This window comes from Nesoenas mayeri, assembly GCF_963082525.1.
Source record: "Nesoenas mayeri genome assembly, chromosome: 4".
NCBI classification, from domain to species: domain Eukaryota; kingdom Metazoa; phylum Chordata; class Aves; order Columbiformes; family Columbidae; genus Nesoenas; species Nesoenas mayeri.
Genome location: NC_137540.1, coordinates 24,058,978 through 24,074,545, shown reverse-complemented (window position 1 = coordinate 24,074,545; position 15,568 = coordinate 24,058,978). Strand labels below are relative to the sequence as shown.

At 43.4% G+C, this 15,568-nt stretch overlaps 1 protein-coding gene across 1 annotated transcript in view; it reads left to right on the top strand.

Moving 5' to 3' along the window:
- The window catches only part of AFF1 (ALF transcription elongation factor 1), a 103,539-nt gene that overhangs the window by 73,955 nt on the left and 14,016 nt on the right, over window positions 1-15,568 (top strand). The window contains exons 8-12 of the mRNA XM_080343533.1: window positions 3,945-3,999; window positions 4,131-4,168; window positions 5,644-5,800; window positions 9,371-10,288; window positions 12,788-12,885. Coding sequence (XP_080199659.1) covers window positions 3,945-3,999; window positions 4,131-4,168; window positions 5,644-5,800; window positions 9,371-10,288; window positions 12,788-12,885 — 1,266 coding nt within the window. The remainder of the gene's footprint in view (window positions 1-3,944; window positions 4,000-4,130; window positions 4,169-5,643; window positions 5,801-9,370; window positions 10,289-12,787; window positions 12,886-15,568) is intronic.

Below are 15,568 nucleotides of genomic sequence, written 5' to 3'. Positions count from 1 at the left end.
TAAATTGAAGTTAAGTAGTTGCAATGTTATTTACCATCAGCTTGGGTGAAAAAGGCAGTCATTTTAATTACAAACAGATAAATAAGATTTCAAAGAAGATCTAGGTAGAGTTTTCTTGTGTTATGCTCTTACCTCTAAAGGAATGCATCTGTAGTCCAGAAGTCTGGACCCAAAAACAGTCTCAGGACTTGTTAGCATCCCTGGAAGTGTGTTCGTTGTTACGTTTGAAGGACTGCTTCCCTTAATGGGTTGCGGGAAAAAAAAAGCTTAGACAGAGCAGCCCTTGTGGTACTGAGAGCCTCTTCTGCATCGGTGAGAGGTAGTCGGGGACAGTGGGGCCAGAACCTTTGCAGGAGGTGTCACCTGTGTGAGAAGGGTTGACTCTGCACTGAGGGACACCAGAGACCTTTGGGGTTTCTTCACACCATCCTGCTCCGTGGGCAAGAACAGAAGTCCCAACCTTAATCTCAAGTAAAGTCTGATTCATAGGGGAATCATGCAGAAACATACCCTATTGAAGCCAGGATTTTTCTTTGAATGGCGCAGTAGCAGCTGCATGAACATGTTTCCACAAAAGACTTAGCAATTGGAAAAATAGCTTTAGCATTGATTTATTACACTGCTGTTGGTACAGTGCAAGTAGTGAGTTTGTCTGGGCTTGGGGAAGGGAGGACAAGAGGACTTAATTTGTCTCTCTTATTATTTGGACACCCTGACATAAGTCATCTTTGCGTTCTATCCTGTTTTAAGGGGCTTACAACTTCAAAATAAAATCCATTAGAAAGAGGAGAGCCATCTAATAAGCATGTTCAGTTGGTTTCCAGAATTGCCAACTCTATCTTATTTGGAAGGAAAATGTGACAAAGTATCCACCTTGCCAAACCAAGAATGTAACATTTCTTATTAGGTCCAAAGATTTAAATAAAAAGGTTAGACAAAAGACTTTTTAAAAGGAAGAAAACATTTCTATTTTCTGGCCTTCCAAACTGAGAACTGTAACAATTGGTGAACAAATGTAAAAGTAAAACAGCTTACTTTAGCCCTTCAGCACAGTAACAGGCACAGCCCATCACTCAAACACAAGAGAAAACAAACAAACAAACAAACAAAAAACCTCTGAACTGGCAACATAACTAGTAAAAGATTAAATTGGATTGCTGAAACTCTCCAGCTTAATAGTACAAGCAGATGGGGTGACAGCAATGTAGGAAGATGGGAGTTTTGACATGCAGCATGTCATTCAGTGAAAAGAGCCTGTAGCGCTGTTTGAGTGTCATTTTCTAAAGAGACTGAAGATTTTGGGTCTTCTCATTAGGTGGATATTCAATTTCAGGCAAAAAGTCTTGATTTTTCATAGCAAAGATGTATGGCACTTCCTGAAGTGAAGTTCATTTAGGGGTGCTGCATGCTCAGATCTTAATCGCAAGAGCATTAGCATCTCAACTTGCTTAAAAAAATGTTAGCTTTTGGGTTTATGTATTTGAAATTGTCTTTCCAAAGGACTCTAGTATTAGTGTTTTGAATATTTCTTTCCTTTAGAGACGTCCACAGCAAAATACGTATTTTTATGAAACTACTTCTATGAAAATAGTAAAGATGTAAGAGAAGCCACCTCTGTTGTTAGTGCTGTGAAAGGCTCAGCACAACTCACTCCCAAGTATGCAGCAGTTGAGATGGTGAAGCCTCATCACAGATCTCCTCCATAAAGCCGTGCTAGTAATTTCCCATGATTGAAGGATTTGTCTTACTTCCTAGAAAGAAGGGATGGGGCCACAAACATGTAACAATAGTCAGCCAGTCCTGCTTAATCGATGTGTTGTAGTTTATGGCGTATCACTGTCGGTAGGTGTGGAGTTTGCTGTAGGACTCCATTTTGATTTCGTGAGCTTGCTTGCTCTAGGTTGGGTTGAGGTGCCCTAGAAAGTAGAGTGATTTGCGTTCTGCACGAGCAGAAATGCTTTAAAATATCAGGAAATAACTAACTGTGCTTTCCATAGTTTTCTTTAAGGGAGCTTGCCTCTCTCCTGAAATGGTGAAAGAGAAGGATTTGTAACTGGTATTGAAAGGAAACATAAAACGGGCAGCAACAAAAACCTTATGAATAATTGCTTGAGTCTGTTCTCTGTTGACTCTGTATGTGTAATTTCCATTAGCCCTAATAGGAATGACGTAGCTTTCTGTTTAAAGGGAAGATACAGTCTTTCTTGTGAATTATGGAACTTTAATCTGATGCTTGGAGAGGTTAAAAGGTACTGAGAGAGAGCCTAAGTTACTGTTCAACCCTGAGCACCCATTACTGACTGCTAAAATAGATTTTTATCTGTTGACCAATGGGCAAATTGCTCTTAAAATTTAATTTGGACTTGGGATTCGTCACTTCTGGTTTGTGGAATTGTTGTTCACTGTGAGACCATGCCCAGCTTCAGCAGTAAATGTGGTCTTGTTTCAATGCTGCACGTCAGCAGCTTTGCTATAAGTGTAAAATAATTTGTCTACTTAGTGGGGATAGTATTCAAATAAGGGAATAATTTTTTTATTCAAAGTTTTTACTCCACTGTCACAGAGTCATAAAAGCAAACTGCTCATGGTCATTAGGCATGACACACAGAGCTGTAAATCTTTTTTGCTTTGTTCATAACTTGATATGAAGGCTTGGAAGGGTGTGAAGGTTTGTGTAGTTTTTCTTTTCCTAACAAGGATCAGGGACGCTAACTGTCTTTCCACTTTTCCAAGGTTCTGTGGCTCACTGGGGATTTTTCACATTTGTTTTCTTGCTATAAAATTTGCTGTCGTGAGGGATGGGAGGCTTATTTCTCTTATTTGGGCATGAGAAAAACTTCTCATAGAGAGCCCTTAGTTTGAAATGAGGTTGAAATAAACAGAGTTTTGACTTGAGTGATTAAAATCCCTGTTTTGGTTCCCAAGGTTTTTTATCCCATTTTTGGAATGAGACTTGTGTATTTCTCTGGGTTGAAGAATTGGTCTCCAGCTAGTCTTGAGATTTGAATCACTAGACTTCTGAATAGCAAGAGTTTTGCCTGCCTGTTTTCCATCTGCTTTTGGGATGCCTGCATGGTTGCCAAAGAGAGCGATAATAATTTAGGAGAGCTTTGGGTCCCTCCTTGCAAATTCCCCTCCAGTCTTTTGAGGACTTTGGTAACGTGTTGAAATTGGAAGCAGTAGTTAACCGCCTACCAACTGAGGACTAAGTTACACTTTTGGAAACATTCGCAGACAGCCTGCTCTCTAATCTAGCAATAGTAAAACCGAGTTTGTGCTTCCCTGCTTGTAAGTGGCTTTGAGTATTAGAGCTGCTTGATGTTATGGTTACCGCCAAGACGTGCAGGAGCATGAAGTTCACTGTCTAGAGAAGAAATAGGAGATGGGTTTGACTTTGGCATTTACTTATGTATGTGTGTTAGGAAACTTCGGCAGCAAAAAGAGAAGCCCTGTGACAGAAGTAGTATTTGCAGCCCGTGAGAGCATAGAGTGTGAACATGCAGAGCTTTTGGTGCAAAGATGATGCTTTCTGCCCCTTGGGCAGCCTGTGCAGGCTAATAATGTGCCAGTCTCTGGCTGTACAAGGATCAGACTTCTTCCACCCAGCCCTGCTGTGTTAGCGTGGTAGAGACCCTTTGTCCAGGAGCATTCTCCTTGCAGAACTTCGACTTTGTTGTCTGTAGATGGCAGCCAGTGATACTGACCTCTATTGCAAAATGTTTTGAGATCAGTTGGAAAGGCCAGTAAAAGGGCCTGGGTTGTGTGTTATCATTTTATCATTTATTCAGGTTATGTGAGGGTTTAGCAAATTGAGCATGCCCAGTGTTCAAAAAGGATGTGGGAGGTTGGTTTGTTTTGGCAAGGGCAAACCAAGACTTTTTCAGTGTCTGCTGATTGAAAATGTGTCTGCCTTGGCTGATATTTATCTTCTGGTTGTCTTTCAGAATGCTCCAGGACGACCTGCAGCTCAGTGATAGTGAAGAGAGTGGTGACGACCAAGTCAGTTTTAGATGTTTTATACACTAGGCACACAGATATCCCTTTAAATCACCACAATTTGTTGCATTGTTCTGAGCTCCTTAAGCTAACCTTTCTTCCCCCTCTCCTCTTTGTTTTTGTCAACAAAACAGGTTGTTGAAAAGCCACCTTCTTCGTTTGCTCCTCCAAGGTACAGGTTTGTTCCCAAACTACTACCTAGACCAAATAATGAGGAAAAACAAAACTGCTTTTTATGTATGGGGTAGATGGGAAAGGGTTCCTGGTTTCTCTCATAGATACAGCTTTGTTTTCTAGCTGCTGAAGCTGTTGTTGAAAAATGGCTTTAATTGTGTGGGGTTTTATGGAGAGCTCCTACTAGAAATGAATAATCCAGGTATGCTGGATTTTGCCTATGAACCAGAATTGTATATCTATATCCCCAATCCTTCCCTTCTTTTCTCCTCTTCCCCTCCACCAGTGTAATGTATATGCTGCGGCCGATGGGATTTTCAGTTGTAGTAATGATGAGTGAGGTGTGAGTCCTGTTTTAGTTCAGAAGGAAGCCCAAAACAGCCTAGCAGGTGCAGAACAAAAAAAGATTAGGTATACTCATTAAAGCTGCTTCAGCTCCTCCTGAAAAGGCAGTGGGCTGTAAGCAAGTCCTGCCATGTACTGTAAATCAGAAGCAATGTTCAAGGTAGGCTGAACAGACATGTACCTGGATTAGAAAGGTGGAGAAGCCCTGAATTTTTCCTGTAGGAGGGTACTGATACATTTTTGGCTTGATGTCTGTGTTTGTCAAGCATAGGGTGATGTTTTACCAAGTCAGACTTGCAGAAGGGCACACTGATTCTTGGCGTGAGCCACTGTCTATGCAAGCTCTTGAAACAGAGTGTTCTCACGATGTCAGTCTGGATGAACAAAGAACTTGCTTTCAAATCATAAAAATGTGTTGATGCTGATGTGGGAAACGGTTTTCAAAATAAAGAAAATAAAAATCAACGTTTTAATTTCTTAAGCCTATTTCAAAACAAGAAAGCTGTGTGTAAGTCATGGTTCTTTCTCAGTTCCATCCACGCCAGTTGCCAGAGCTGGAGGAAATAACTTTTGAGTAGGGGTAGGTGTTGCAAAAATTGCTGATGCTTGACATGGCTCTTAACAGTTACAGCACCTAGACCAAGGAACATGGATGAAGAAGTGAAAACTTAAGGGGGCTAAAACAAACACGAGAAACCATCCTGGAATGTACATTTCTGCCCTGTTAGCCTTTGTTGGAATTTTTTCTTTTTAGGGTTGAGACTGCAGAAATGCACTTGTAGGTTTGAGGGGGGGTGATTTTGTTTGGTGTTGTGGTTTTTGGGTGTGTTTGGTTTTTGTTTTTTCCTCCACTTTGGCTAAATGCAGCTTCATGTTGTAGCAGTGACATCCTGCTTATGTACTTGTTTGACTGGGTTGGAGTTGAAGGTTTTATTATTTCCAGAGGTTTTTTATTCCGGTGCTTTATCTTTCAAGTATGGCAATGTATTCCCTTGGCCTTCTCCTCTCTCCTCTCAATACCAAAACATGGGGTTTCAGTTTTATTTTTTAATCCTGCTATGTTGATAACATAAGTAAGTAACCTTCACCCATGCTGCCTTCTAATTTTATCTCCTGGTGGCCTTGCAGTGCCCTACAGTCCCAGCCCAAGAGTGTGGCATCAGCACATTCCAGCAGCCCAGAGTCAGGGAGCACCAGTGACTCAGACAGCTCTTCAGACTCGGAGACAGAGAGCAGCTCGAGTGAGAGTGAAGCAAACGACCCTCCGAGAGCACCAGCGCCTGAGGTGAATGCAAGTAAAATGTAGAGGCTGCTTAACACAGGGCGATCAGGACTAGGAGATCTGAAATGCAGTCAACATTCAGGTGTCTCCTTGACATTTGTGCTGCATCATTAGACTTTTCTTGCCCTTTGCTTCCCCTCTAGAGTTTGTTAATTAAATAACCCTTAGTAACAGCATAATTAGACTTCGATGTACCTAACCTTGAAGTGTTCCCCTTTCTCCTTTGGTGTCATCAGTTAGCACTCCTGGAGGAATTAGTGCCCTTGCTGGGCAGGCACAAGCAAGGCGCAGAGGGGGAGCATGGCTTGCCTGAACCATTTGAGGCCCACCTCTGGTTATGCAGCTTTTATGGGTGCTGAGGCTATGGACTGCTTCAGGGTGAGACCAATTTTCTGATACATTAAGAGGAGCCACTGCCTCCTTGCTGCTCCTCTATGTGAGTGACAGATTTGTCTTCTCCCAGATCACAGCTGAAGTGATCAGACCTGCAGGATGGGCTTGAATGTGCTCAGACTTGCTGTTGTTGAATTTGGCACGGATAGTGCTTCCCTGGCATTTCTGAGACTTTTATTGGAAAAAGCATACAAAGAGAACTTGGTGCCTTAAAGTCGCATAATTGAGACCATGCATTTTAAAAAATCTCCTGCAGACATGCTTGTGTCCCGTGGGTTCAAACAGTTCCTCTGGTTTGTTAAACATTCTTGGGCCAGTGGAAAAGCACATGGTTATATAATGTGGACCACAGCTAATGTAAGCCAATCCACTGACAGTTTTGAGGTACTCTCACAAAGCCCAGAAACCTTGTAACTTATTTCTCCTCCTCACTCCAGCCCTAGCTTTCCTTTCTTTTACCTTAGAAGCACATGAACAGGGTGAATTTTGTGTGCAGGAAACAAACTTTGGGGCAGCATGTCTTTTCATCTCACATCCACTACACTTCACCCTCCAGCAGTTCAATTACAGACTTTGTCATTTGCAATGTGGGTGTCTTTGGAAAGAAACAGATGTTACGCTTCTCCTCTTCTACCAAATCCTGCATGGTTTGTCCTGAAAATGCTAGATTGTAAGGTCCTTCTCACTCTTGGTGAAGTCCTCGATATTTGCCATTGACAGTTTTGTCCCTTATTTTATTTAGCAAACTGTTCATTCATGGTGCTGAAGGAGCAAGTTACTGCATGTGGCCTGTTTGATTATAGTCAGCTCTTCACATGCAAAGGCATAGACTTTAAGACCTATAGGCAACAGTTCCTTCTTTTAAAAAAAAGAAGGTAGTTGTCTCTTACAGTTCACTGTGTTCAGAAAACCTTACTAAAACCTATATGAAAGTGTAGATCACAAACAAGATAACCGATGGTAGAAATACTAGAAAAGGATCAGAGTATGCCACCTTCTGATAGCAATCCACATTATAAACCAAAGTTTGCTGAATCTTTTGGCTGTGTTTTTATTGTGTTTGACAAAAAAAAATGCTCTTGATTGGCTAAGAGGTTAAAATTCCAATGAAAATGAAGCAGATTTTTTGTTATCTGAAAACTGTAATGCAATGTGTAGTTTAATTTTATTTGCAAAGCTTCTAGATTGACTCACCCAAACACAGTTGAAGATGTCTTGTTTATCTACATGTTCTACAGCACAAAACAGAGCTGAATCTGGATATACAAGAAAATCAGAGCGAAAGTGATTAGTCTTGGAAAACCTTTTGTGTGCTAGGGTTTCTCTTTTCAGGGAACAGTTGTGGCCCTTCTCCAAAGTGAGAGTAATGGCTGGGGAGAATGGGTGAGGGCGGGAGTGTAGCTGTGCTTTGATGGTGCCCTGATAATGAGTTACGTGTTTGAGTGATGCTGACATATACACGGTATTTTCAGAACAGGCCCCAGAGAATCATGCCCCTGATGTGCAGTTTCTGATGTCTGTTTTAGGGTTGGTGGTATGTGCTTTTCTCGTGATTTGTCAGACTACTGTTAGATTAGGCAGGACTTGTAGCAGCCACGTTGTCTGTCTGACTGTCACTCCAGAGGTCTTCAAACCTCAGTCATCGCCCATGCCTTACTTGAGCCAGAGTGAAGCGAGAGTTGGGTTGTATAAGCAGAGGCCTCAGAAGAGGCTGGGTTTGATGTGCCAGCTATACCATTTCTTTTGGTAAATGCTTAAACTGCAGCCTACCTGCCAGACTTCAACGAAATGCGACAACTGACACAATCCCTCGTCTGTTTTGAAAGCAGTGCTGTGTGCAGATAACTTTTTAAAAGCATTGTGAGGGCAGGACCTAATCTGCTTTTACAATTGCTGCTTTTTTATATATGTCATCCAATAGTGCCATGATGTTGGTTAGTAACAAAACAAGGTGAAGTTCTAGTGTTAGACTGAGAGCCTCTGGATGAGGATTAGGGGGATGGAAAACAAAGGAGATGTTTGTAGGAGGTATCTACTACTGGTTGCCCAACCAGGATGATGGATGATGCATTGATGAGTTATTCTATAGGCAATCACAGAAGTTTCTGGATCAATTCTTATGGAAGATTTCAACTTCCCAGACATCAACTGGGAATATCATACTGCTGTGACAAGCAGCTCTTAGAAATTCTTGACGTTTCTAGGAGAGAGCTTCCTTGTCAGAAGTACTCAGTGGGCCAACTAGGAAAGATGCCCTCCTAGACTTGATATTTGTGAACAGAGAAGGACTCGTGGGAGATGTAATAGTAAGTGGCTGTCTTGGCCACAGTGATCATGAAATGGTTGACTTCAAAATTTTCAATGTAATGAGATAAAAGGACAGCAGAGTAGCTACCTTGAACTTCAGGAGAGCAAACCTTAAGCTATTCAGGGAACTATTTAGCAGAGTACCCTGGGAATCTGCTTTTGAGGGCTTAGGAGTCCACGAGTGCTGGTCAGTCTTTAAGAACTCAGGGGATCAGGCAGCCTAAGGTCTATCAGTATTGTTAAAGCCTGAAGCAAAATAAGCATTGAATGCCTCTGCTTTTCCTTCATCCCTATTAGTCAGGTGACAGTCTTTGACAAGTATTGGTCCAATGTTTTCTTTAGACCTCCTCTTGCTGTTGGCATACTTAAAAGTCCTTCTTTTTTGTCTGACACAACGCTGGCCCGTTTCAGCTCTAACTGAGGTTTGGGATATTGTGTCTTCTCCCTGCATATACAAACTGCAGCTCTGTAGTCTTCCTGCGAAACCTGACCTTGCTTCCACAGATGATACGATTTCTTTTTCTTCTTGAGGAGGAGTTCCCTGTTCAGCCAAGCTGGTCTCCTGCTCGACTTAAAACACAGTGGCATTGCCTGTTCCTGTGCTTCTGGTCTCTTACCCAGTGACAGGTTGGGCTAGCAGAGATCCAGGAGTGCCATGCAATACATTTGACTGAGCCTGTACAAAAATGAGGTCTGTGTTTCTGAAGTATGATGTGCATGTGCTAGAGCATCCCCGCTGTCTCATGGTCTTTCACTTTCAAGCTCTTTTAACAGTAAGGGGGAATTTTACTGGGTTCTGGTAAGGTGTGCTAGGATGGAAATGGCCCATGAAGGCATCAGTCTTGCATCCTTCCTTTCTCCTTTTGTCTACAGCCTGACCCACCAACTTCTAATAAGTGGCAGCTTGACAACTGGCTAACCAAGGTGAACCAACCAGCAGTGCCAACAGAGAGTCTCAATGAAATCACCCATGAGGATGGATGTGAAGAGGGCAAGGAGCAGGAACAGGGTGTCAGCAGCAGTTCCTCCCACCAGCATGTCGAGCCGAGGGAGTCTCATCACAAGAGCTCCAGCCGAGCGGCCAGGGCTCCTCAGGGTGCTCATCTTCCCACCAAACGCAGCTGCCAGAGCTCTCCTGTGCACACTGAGGAGCCCTCACCCAGGCAGACTGTGGGTATCAAAAGACCTGGCAAGGCTCCAGCGCACGAGGGGCCCAAGGGAGGCCTGAAGGTGGAGAGTGATCTTGGTCCTTTTGAGATCAAAGACCAGTCTTCCAGAGACAAGCCAAAAGTCAAAACGAAAGGGAAACCAAAATCCAGTGACAGAAAAGACTTGAAGCCAGCGCCGAAAGAACCCGCTGAGAGCAGAAAGCGCAAGAACGTCCATCAGGCCAATGCCAAACCCTACTTGGACCCAAAGCTCGTGAGAGACATTTTGCTTGGCAGTGCCCAGGAGCATCTCGCTCTCAGTCCCCTTCCTCAAGAACAGGGCACAACCCCCACTAGGACTAGCAGCCACAAGCCTGCCATCGTGGCCAGAGAGAATTTTCACAAGGAAAAACTTCCCTTGCCTACAAAGGAGAAGAAGTCGCTCTCGCCAGTGAGCAATGCCCCCACCCCTCAGTCCCTCATGGTGAAAATAGATCTCCCTCTCCTGTCCAGAGTCCCCCAGCCCCCTGGGAAAGGCGTTCATGAGAAGAGAGCAGAGGCCAAGGAGCTCCCTGGTGCAAGGAAGCAGGACTTGGAGAGGAAAAACATGGACGCTCCCGACAAGTCCCTTCAAAAGAGGAAGGTGAGAGGTGGAGGGTGGAGGTGGGTTTGTGAAGGACAGAGGCGGTGTTTGGAAAAACCCATGCAGAGGATTAGTTTCCACTTCATAGGTTGGGAGTGGACCCATCACGCTCCTCCTATAAAGGTGTTATCAAACTTCTAAAGGGAAGGATGTCAAAACCTTCTTCTTCTTCACAAATCTCTTACTGAGCAAACAAAAAGCCTTGTAAGCTGTCTAACAAATTCTTTGTTTTAAAACAGTTTTTGCTGTGCTTTCTTGAAATAAGTGTTTTCTGAGACAACGAAACCCCAGCCCTTTTGTGTCAGAGGAGCTTCTGGCAGCAGGCTGTGTCAGTGTGTGGCTCACCAGCCCCCCAGTACCATTCCTGGGTTTCTCTGGCTTTCAACTGAAGCAGAGCTTTGTGGTGTCCTCTTCCTTTGCACTCCTTTGAAAAGCGTCATGGTATCTGAAGAGCCTCCCAAGGTGTGCAGCCATCTGCACTCTGTTGCTGGAGAGCACCCTGACTCCAGTTTGTGGGGGTGCCCAGAGGGAAAACCACACCAGGCCCCCCCGATCTGCAGTTTTCAGTTTTGTCCATGTATGCAACTTCTGCTGCCTTTAACCATGCAGCTTCAGTCTGAGTAGTTTAAGTCTTTGTCTCTGTGGTGTCATTTATTTCCACAGAACAGGTGTGATTGCTTATGCAAGAGTAAGGCGTGAACTGTATTATTACTAGGGGTTGTGGCAGCAGCCCCATGCCTTTTGCTTTTCCGCAAATGCAGACTTTTAACTGAACCAGGTTCACTGATAGTAGCAACCATCACTAAACCCTGCTTTGGATCTCAGCCCTTGGAATAAATACATAGAAAACTTCTTTGGTTTTCCCTGGAGCTGCTGTGGCACTAGCAGTGATGCTAATGCTTAAAAGATATATATGTCCAGTAAGGGGCTTTCCAGAGACCTCTTCAGCTATAATAGTTGCTTTTCCTTGGAGGTGGTAGTTGTTCACAAGTGTTTTTTGGAAAGGTAACTCCCAAAGACGACCATTAATATACTTCCAAGCCAACTGGTTCAGCGGCACAAAGCATTGGCTGCAGGACTCACAGGGTGAATAGATATGTTGCACATACTCATGGTGGATATTTCAGTGCCTATGTACCTTTTTGGTCCTCCTCACAGGGCAGGTGGCTTAGCACGTGTGGGCGAAAAACCTTGGTTCCTACACAGTTTCATTTAGTCTTGTCATTTTCTGAACTTCCTGTGGCTGTGGGGGTGGAATTGAGAAGAGCAGGGAAATGGTGAAGACACTTGAGAGACCCTGGCAGTCCTTTTCATGCAGAGCAGCAGGAGAAAGGTAAAGGGGCGGTAAATCTGCCACTTCTCTTGTCTCTCAAAGACCCACGAGAGGAGCTGTTTGATGTTAGGCACGACTTCCCTTGCAGTGCGAGTGTCTGATCGCAAGAAAGCCTGCCTGAGAGCCTCACCGTCTGTATTATGTCAGTGTTCATCAGTGTCCTTGGAGGCTCAGGCTTCATCGCAGCCAGCTAGGTCAGGTACAGCTGTCAGACATCTTTTTTTTTGCAGCAGTGTGGAGCTCAACCTGAGAAAGAGCTTCAGGAGACATGATCTAGGTACTGGAGCCATGCCCCAGTCATGCTGCCAGAGGTAGGCTCTGTGTTGGGCACGACGCACTGAGTTCCATCGCAGTGACATAAACCTGGGTGTGCTCTTGGGAGAGACAGAAAGACAGCCCGGGAGTGGTTTTGGCTGCTGCTAGGCTCACTGTGGGTAACACTGACTGAAAAGCGCAATTTCTTTTACATTTTCTTGGTTTGTAGCAAATTATTCTGAAGTTTTTCACTCAGGTGAGCTGATGATTTGCACTCTTTGTATCGCAAGGTCTATGGAATGCAATTAAAAAGTATCATTTATTGCTTCTCTGCCTTAATGTTTCCTGTTCTAGAGGACAATGGCAGCAATTTTAGCTGACTGTTTGAAATTTCACCTGTATCTGATTCTTGTTAATAATACCAAAAATGCCTGCACATCTGGGAAATCAGAGTGATCTAACTCTCCTGTGAATGCATTTTTTTTCCTTCCTTTTGATAAGTTGTATCACAAAACACAATTGCTTTCAGTTCATGGCTTTGCCAGGAGGAATCTGAATACATTTCTGTACAATTCATACTCAGTAGGAGTAAAAAGCCCACCTAGAACAGATGAAATGCTTATTTTCAGGAGTGGAAGTACCTTAATATTGATTACTGTTAGCAATGAGAGGCTTAGCAGTTCCATCCCCTCCACTACAAAATAATTAATCTGTCCAAGCAAAAGCAGATAAAATGTTATTTTAGGGTCCTTGTCAGTGAGCCTGAAATCTACATCTGCTGGGCTCTGGCTTTCCGTATCTTGGGTTTCCTTTTTGTAGGCAGAATCGATCAAAGATAACTGTGTTGTCTGTACTTTATTATACAAGCTTTCAAAAAGTGAGTGATACATTATTTTTTTTCTTCCTGTTAGAGGGAAATGGAGAAGGAGACTGATAGGAAGAAAACGAAATCAGAAAAAGAAACAAAATCATTGCAGTCTTCAGCTAACAAAGACTTCAGTAAATCAAAGTGAGTATACAGTGGTGGGATGGCAGAAAGATGCCTGACGCTGAGTATTTCTTGAAAAGGTTACGGCACGTAACTGTATCTCCTGTTGTTATACTTGTAAGTTTGCTTATAAAATAATGTGCTCTCTGAAACTTAATCTGCTGAAAATCAGTCTTTACATGCTGGAACCAATCATGTGGCTAAGGGAACGTAATTTATTTGCCTATTTATTTGTTGCAGATGTACAATGATACTTGGGTGTCACTTATCTTCCTCTCCCTTCTTAATGCTGAGGATTCTGGTTCTAATAATTCAGCGTGAGCTGATATTTCAGTGGTTGGTCATCCTCCCATATTTGATTCACATGGCTGCAAAAGCGTTGAATGTTGTGGCATTTGTCCCGATTTCTAACAGTTGAGATGGGAATGAAGGCTTGACTGTTTTTTAAACAGGAACTTGTCTATCCTGCAATCTTACGTTGCTGCATGTTCTGTTCCATACATTACACGTAGCTCAAAAAATCTGTTCATGCTGCAAGAAATTTGCATTTTCCTCCTAAGCTGTTAGGGCAGCCATTGGCACTGCTGTCTTTCAGACCAAATGCAGAAAAGGAATTTTTGCAAAAAGTTTGTATGTTGTTTGAGTTCCAAAACAGTGTAGTAGACAGCCTGCATGCTGGGTTGCAAACTGGCGTGGTGGTAATCTGTCAGCAGATGCTTGCCCTAGATGATCTGGGAGGTGGCAGCTGTTCTGCGGGGTGCAGTGTATGCTTGTTCTGCACAACAGTTTAGGGACTTCAGGGAAAGTCTGCCCATGTCTTGGCTCATTCTGGATTCTGCTGTCAAACATGTTTTGGGGAAGTTTGTGTTCTCACAGCATGGGAAGCAGCAGAAAGCTTTTTATCAGATTCATGATACTTCACAAGCATGTAAAGCTCCTAGTCTTTGTGAGAAGATGATGTGAACGTGTTTTGCACATGGGAAAACTGAGATGCAGACAAATAGAGCTGCTTGATCAGACTGCTGCTGCAAACAGATGGAATGGCTGACAGTGCAGCCCAGAAATCTGATTCCCATGACATAACCTCTCACAGTTATTCACTTTAAATACCTTTCCAAGAGCATACCACACATTAAACAAACAAATAGGAACAATGACACGTAGAGATTATTCCCAGACCATAGATGAAAAACTAACAGAAAATTCACTTTATTTACTGCAAGATGCTGAGCAATCGTATCCACAGCAAAGAGAGTTCTGGCAGCCTCTTGGGAAAGAATATTGTACTAGAAGTAACTATAGTCTGTAAATTTTGACTTGGTGATCGTTGCTATTTTCTTAATTGGAAAGGTCCTGCTGAAAGAAAAAAAAAAAAAAAAAGGGTGTTAGGGCCAGTACTGTCTGCTCCCTCAGCTGCTTTTTCTGTCGCGGGTTACAGGCTTTTAATAGCATTTGCTGGCTGGCTGCTGGTGCACAAGGTGTCTGTGCAAGGTGGGACCTCCCTTCTCCCAGTGGAGAACACAGAGGTGGATGTGGTGGATATCGTAGAGCTCTATTTTTTTCTCACCTTGCTGCTGTGTGAGTCTGCTGAGAATATCTGAACTGGGATACTCTAGAATAGCACAGATGCACAACTCTCCCTTTGTCTAACCGAACCAAGATGCTGCAGTCCTAATAGGTTTTTCACTGTGACTGAACCAAATTTGTATGGTCTTGAAATGTTGCGAGACCCAGTCCAGAAAACAAATTTGTGTGTATAAGTGGGTAGGTAGCATTTCCCTCCTTCATTAAAATAATCTTGTCATCTTTTTGTCTTTTTTTGAATATGACCTGATGGACACACCACCATTATCTCTGTCTAGAATTTCAGGTGGCCTTTATGGCCAGTAATTTCTCATTTATTCCAGCATAGCAATTACAGTGCTTCTGGTAGATCTGCTGAAATGTACCCCATAATTTGTGCATTAGCATACTGCCAGCATTTTGTCTGGGTTTATGCTGGAGCAAATGCTTCCAAGAGCATGTCTTTGAATGGGCAGTGTTCCCGGGAGAGGTGGCTGGTGCTTCAGATATGGGCTACTGCATTGAATTCCTGCTTGCCTGGGGCTTGAATTTGACTTGGGTTTGTTATGCAACGCTGAAGTTTGTGTCCTCACAAACCGACTAAACTGCTTTTCTGCAGAGAAAGCACTGACGTACTCCTAAAGCGCTGAGATGCTGAGGCTAACATGGAGTTGGGTGAAGGGGTGGTTCAGCTGTGGTAGTAAGGAAAAGGTTTACATTCTGGGGTTCATTCCTTTTTTTTTTTTTTTTTCCTTCTTTGTGAGAATGAGCGCCCCTTTTAGCCACGTTCTGCCTTTTGGAGTGGGAAGGATAGGATGCATTTTGGGAGGCAGAGGGCTCTGCATCAGGTCGGGGGATGCTGCTGTGCTCCCTGTGAAATAGTCCTCTCTGGATTGTCAGCTGTATCGATACAGCAAAGCTGGGGAGTGTGTGTAGGGACTGTACCATGGGAAAAGCGGGTTGTGGCCCACTGGAAAAGGGGAGAGGACAGGACTGTTCCCTGCACAGCAGAACAAAGCAAGGTGTGCAGCATCACTCTTCAGTTCTCTCACAGGGTTAAACCTAATTTCTTCCTCTTCTGATGGTGCAGTCCCCAAGTCGCAGTCCCTCCATTTTCTTGGAAACTTTGAGAACCTGAATA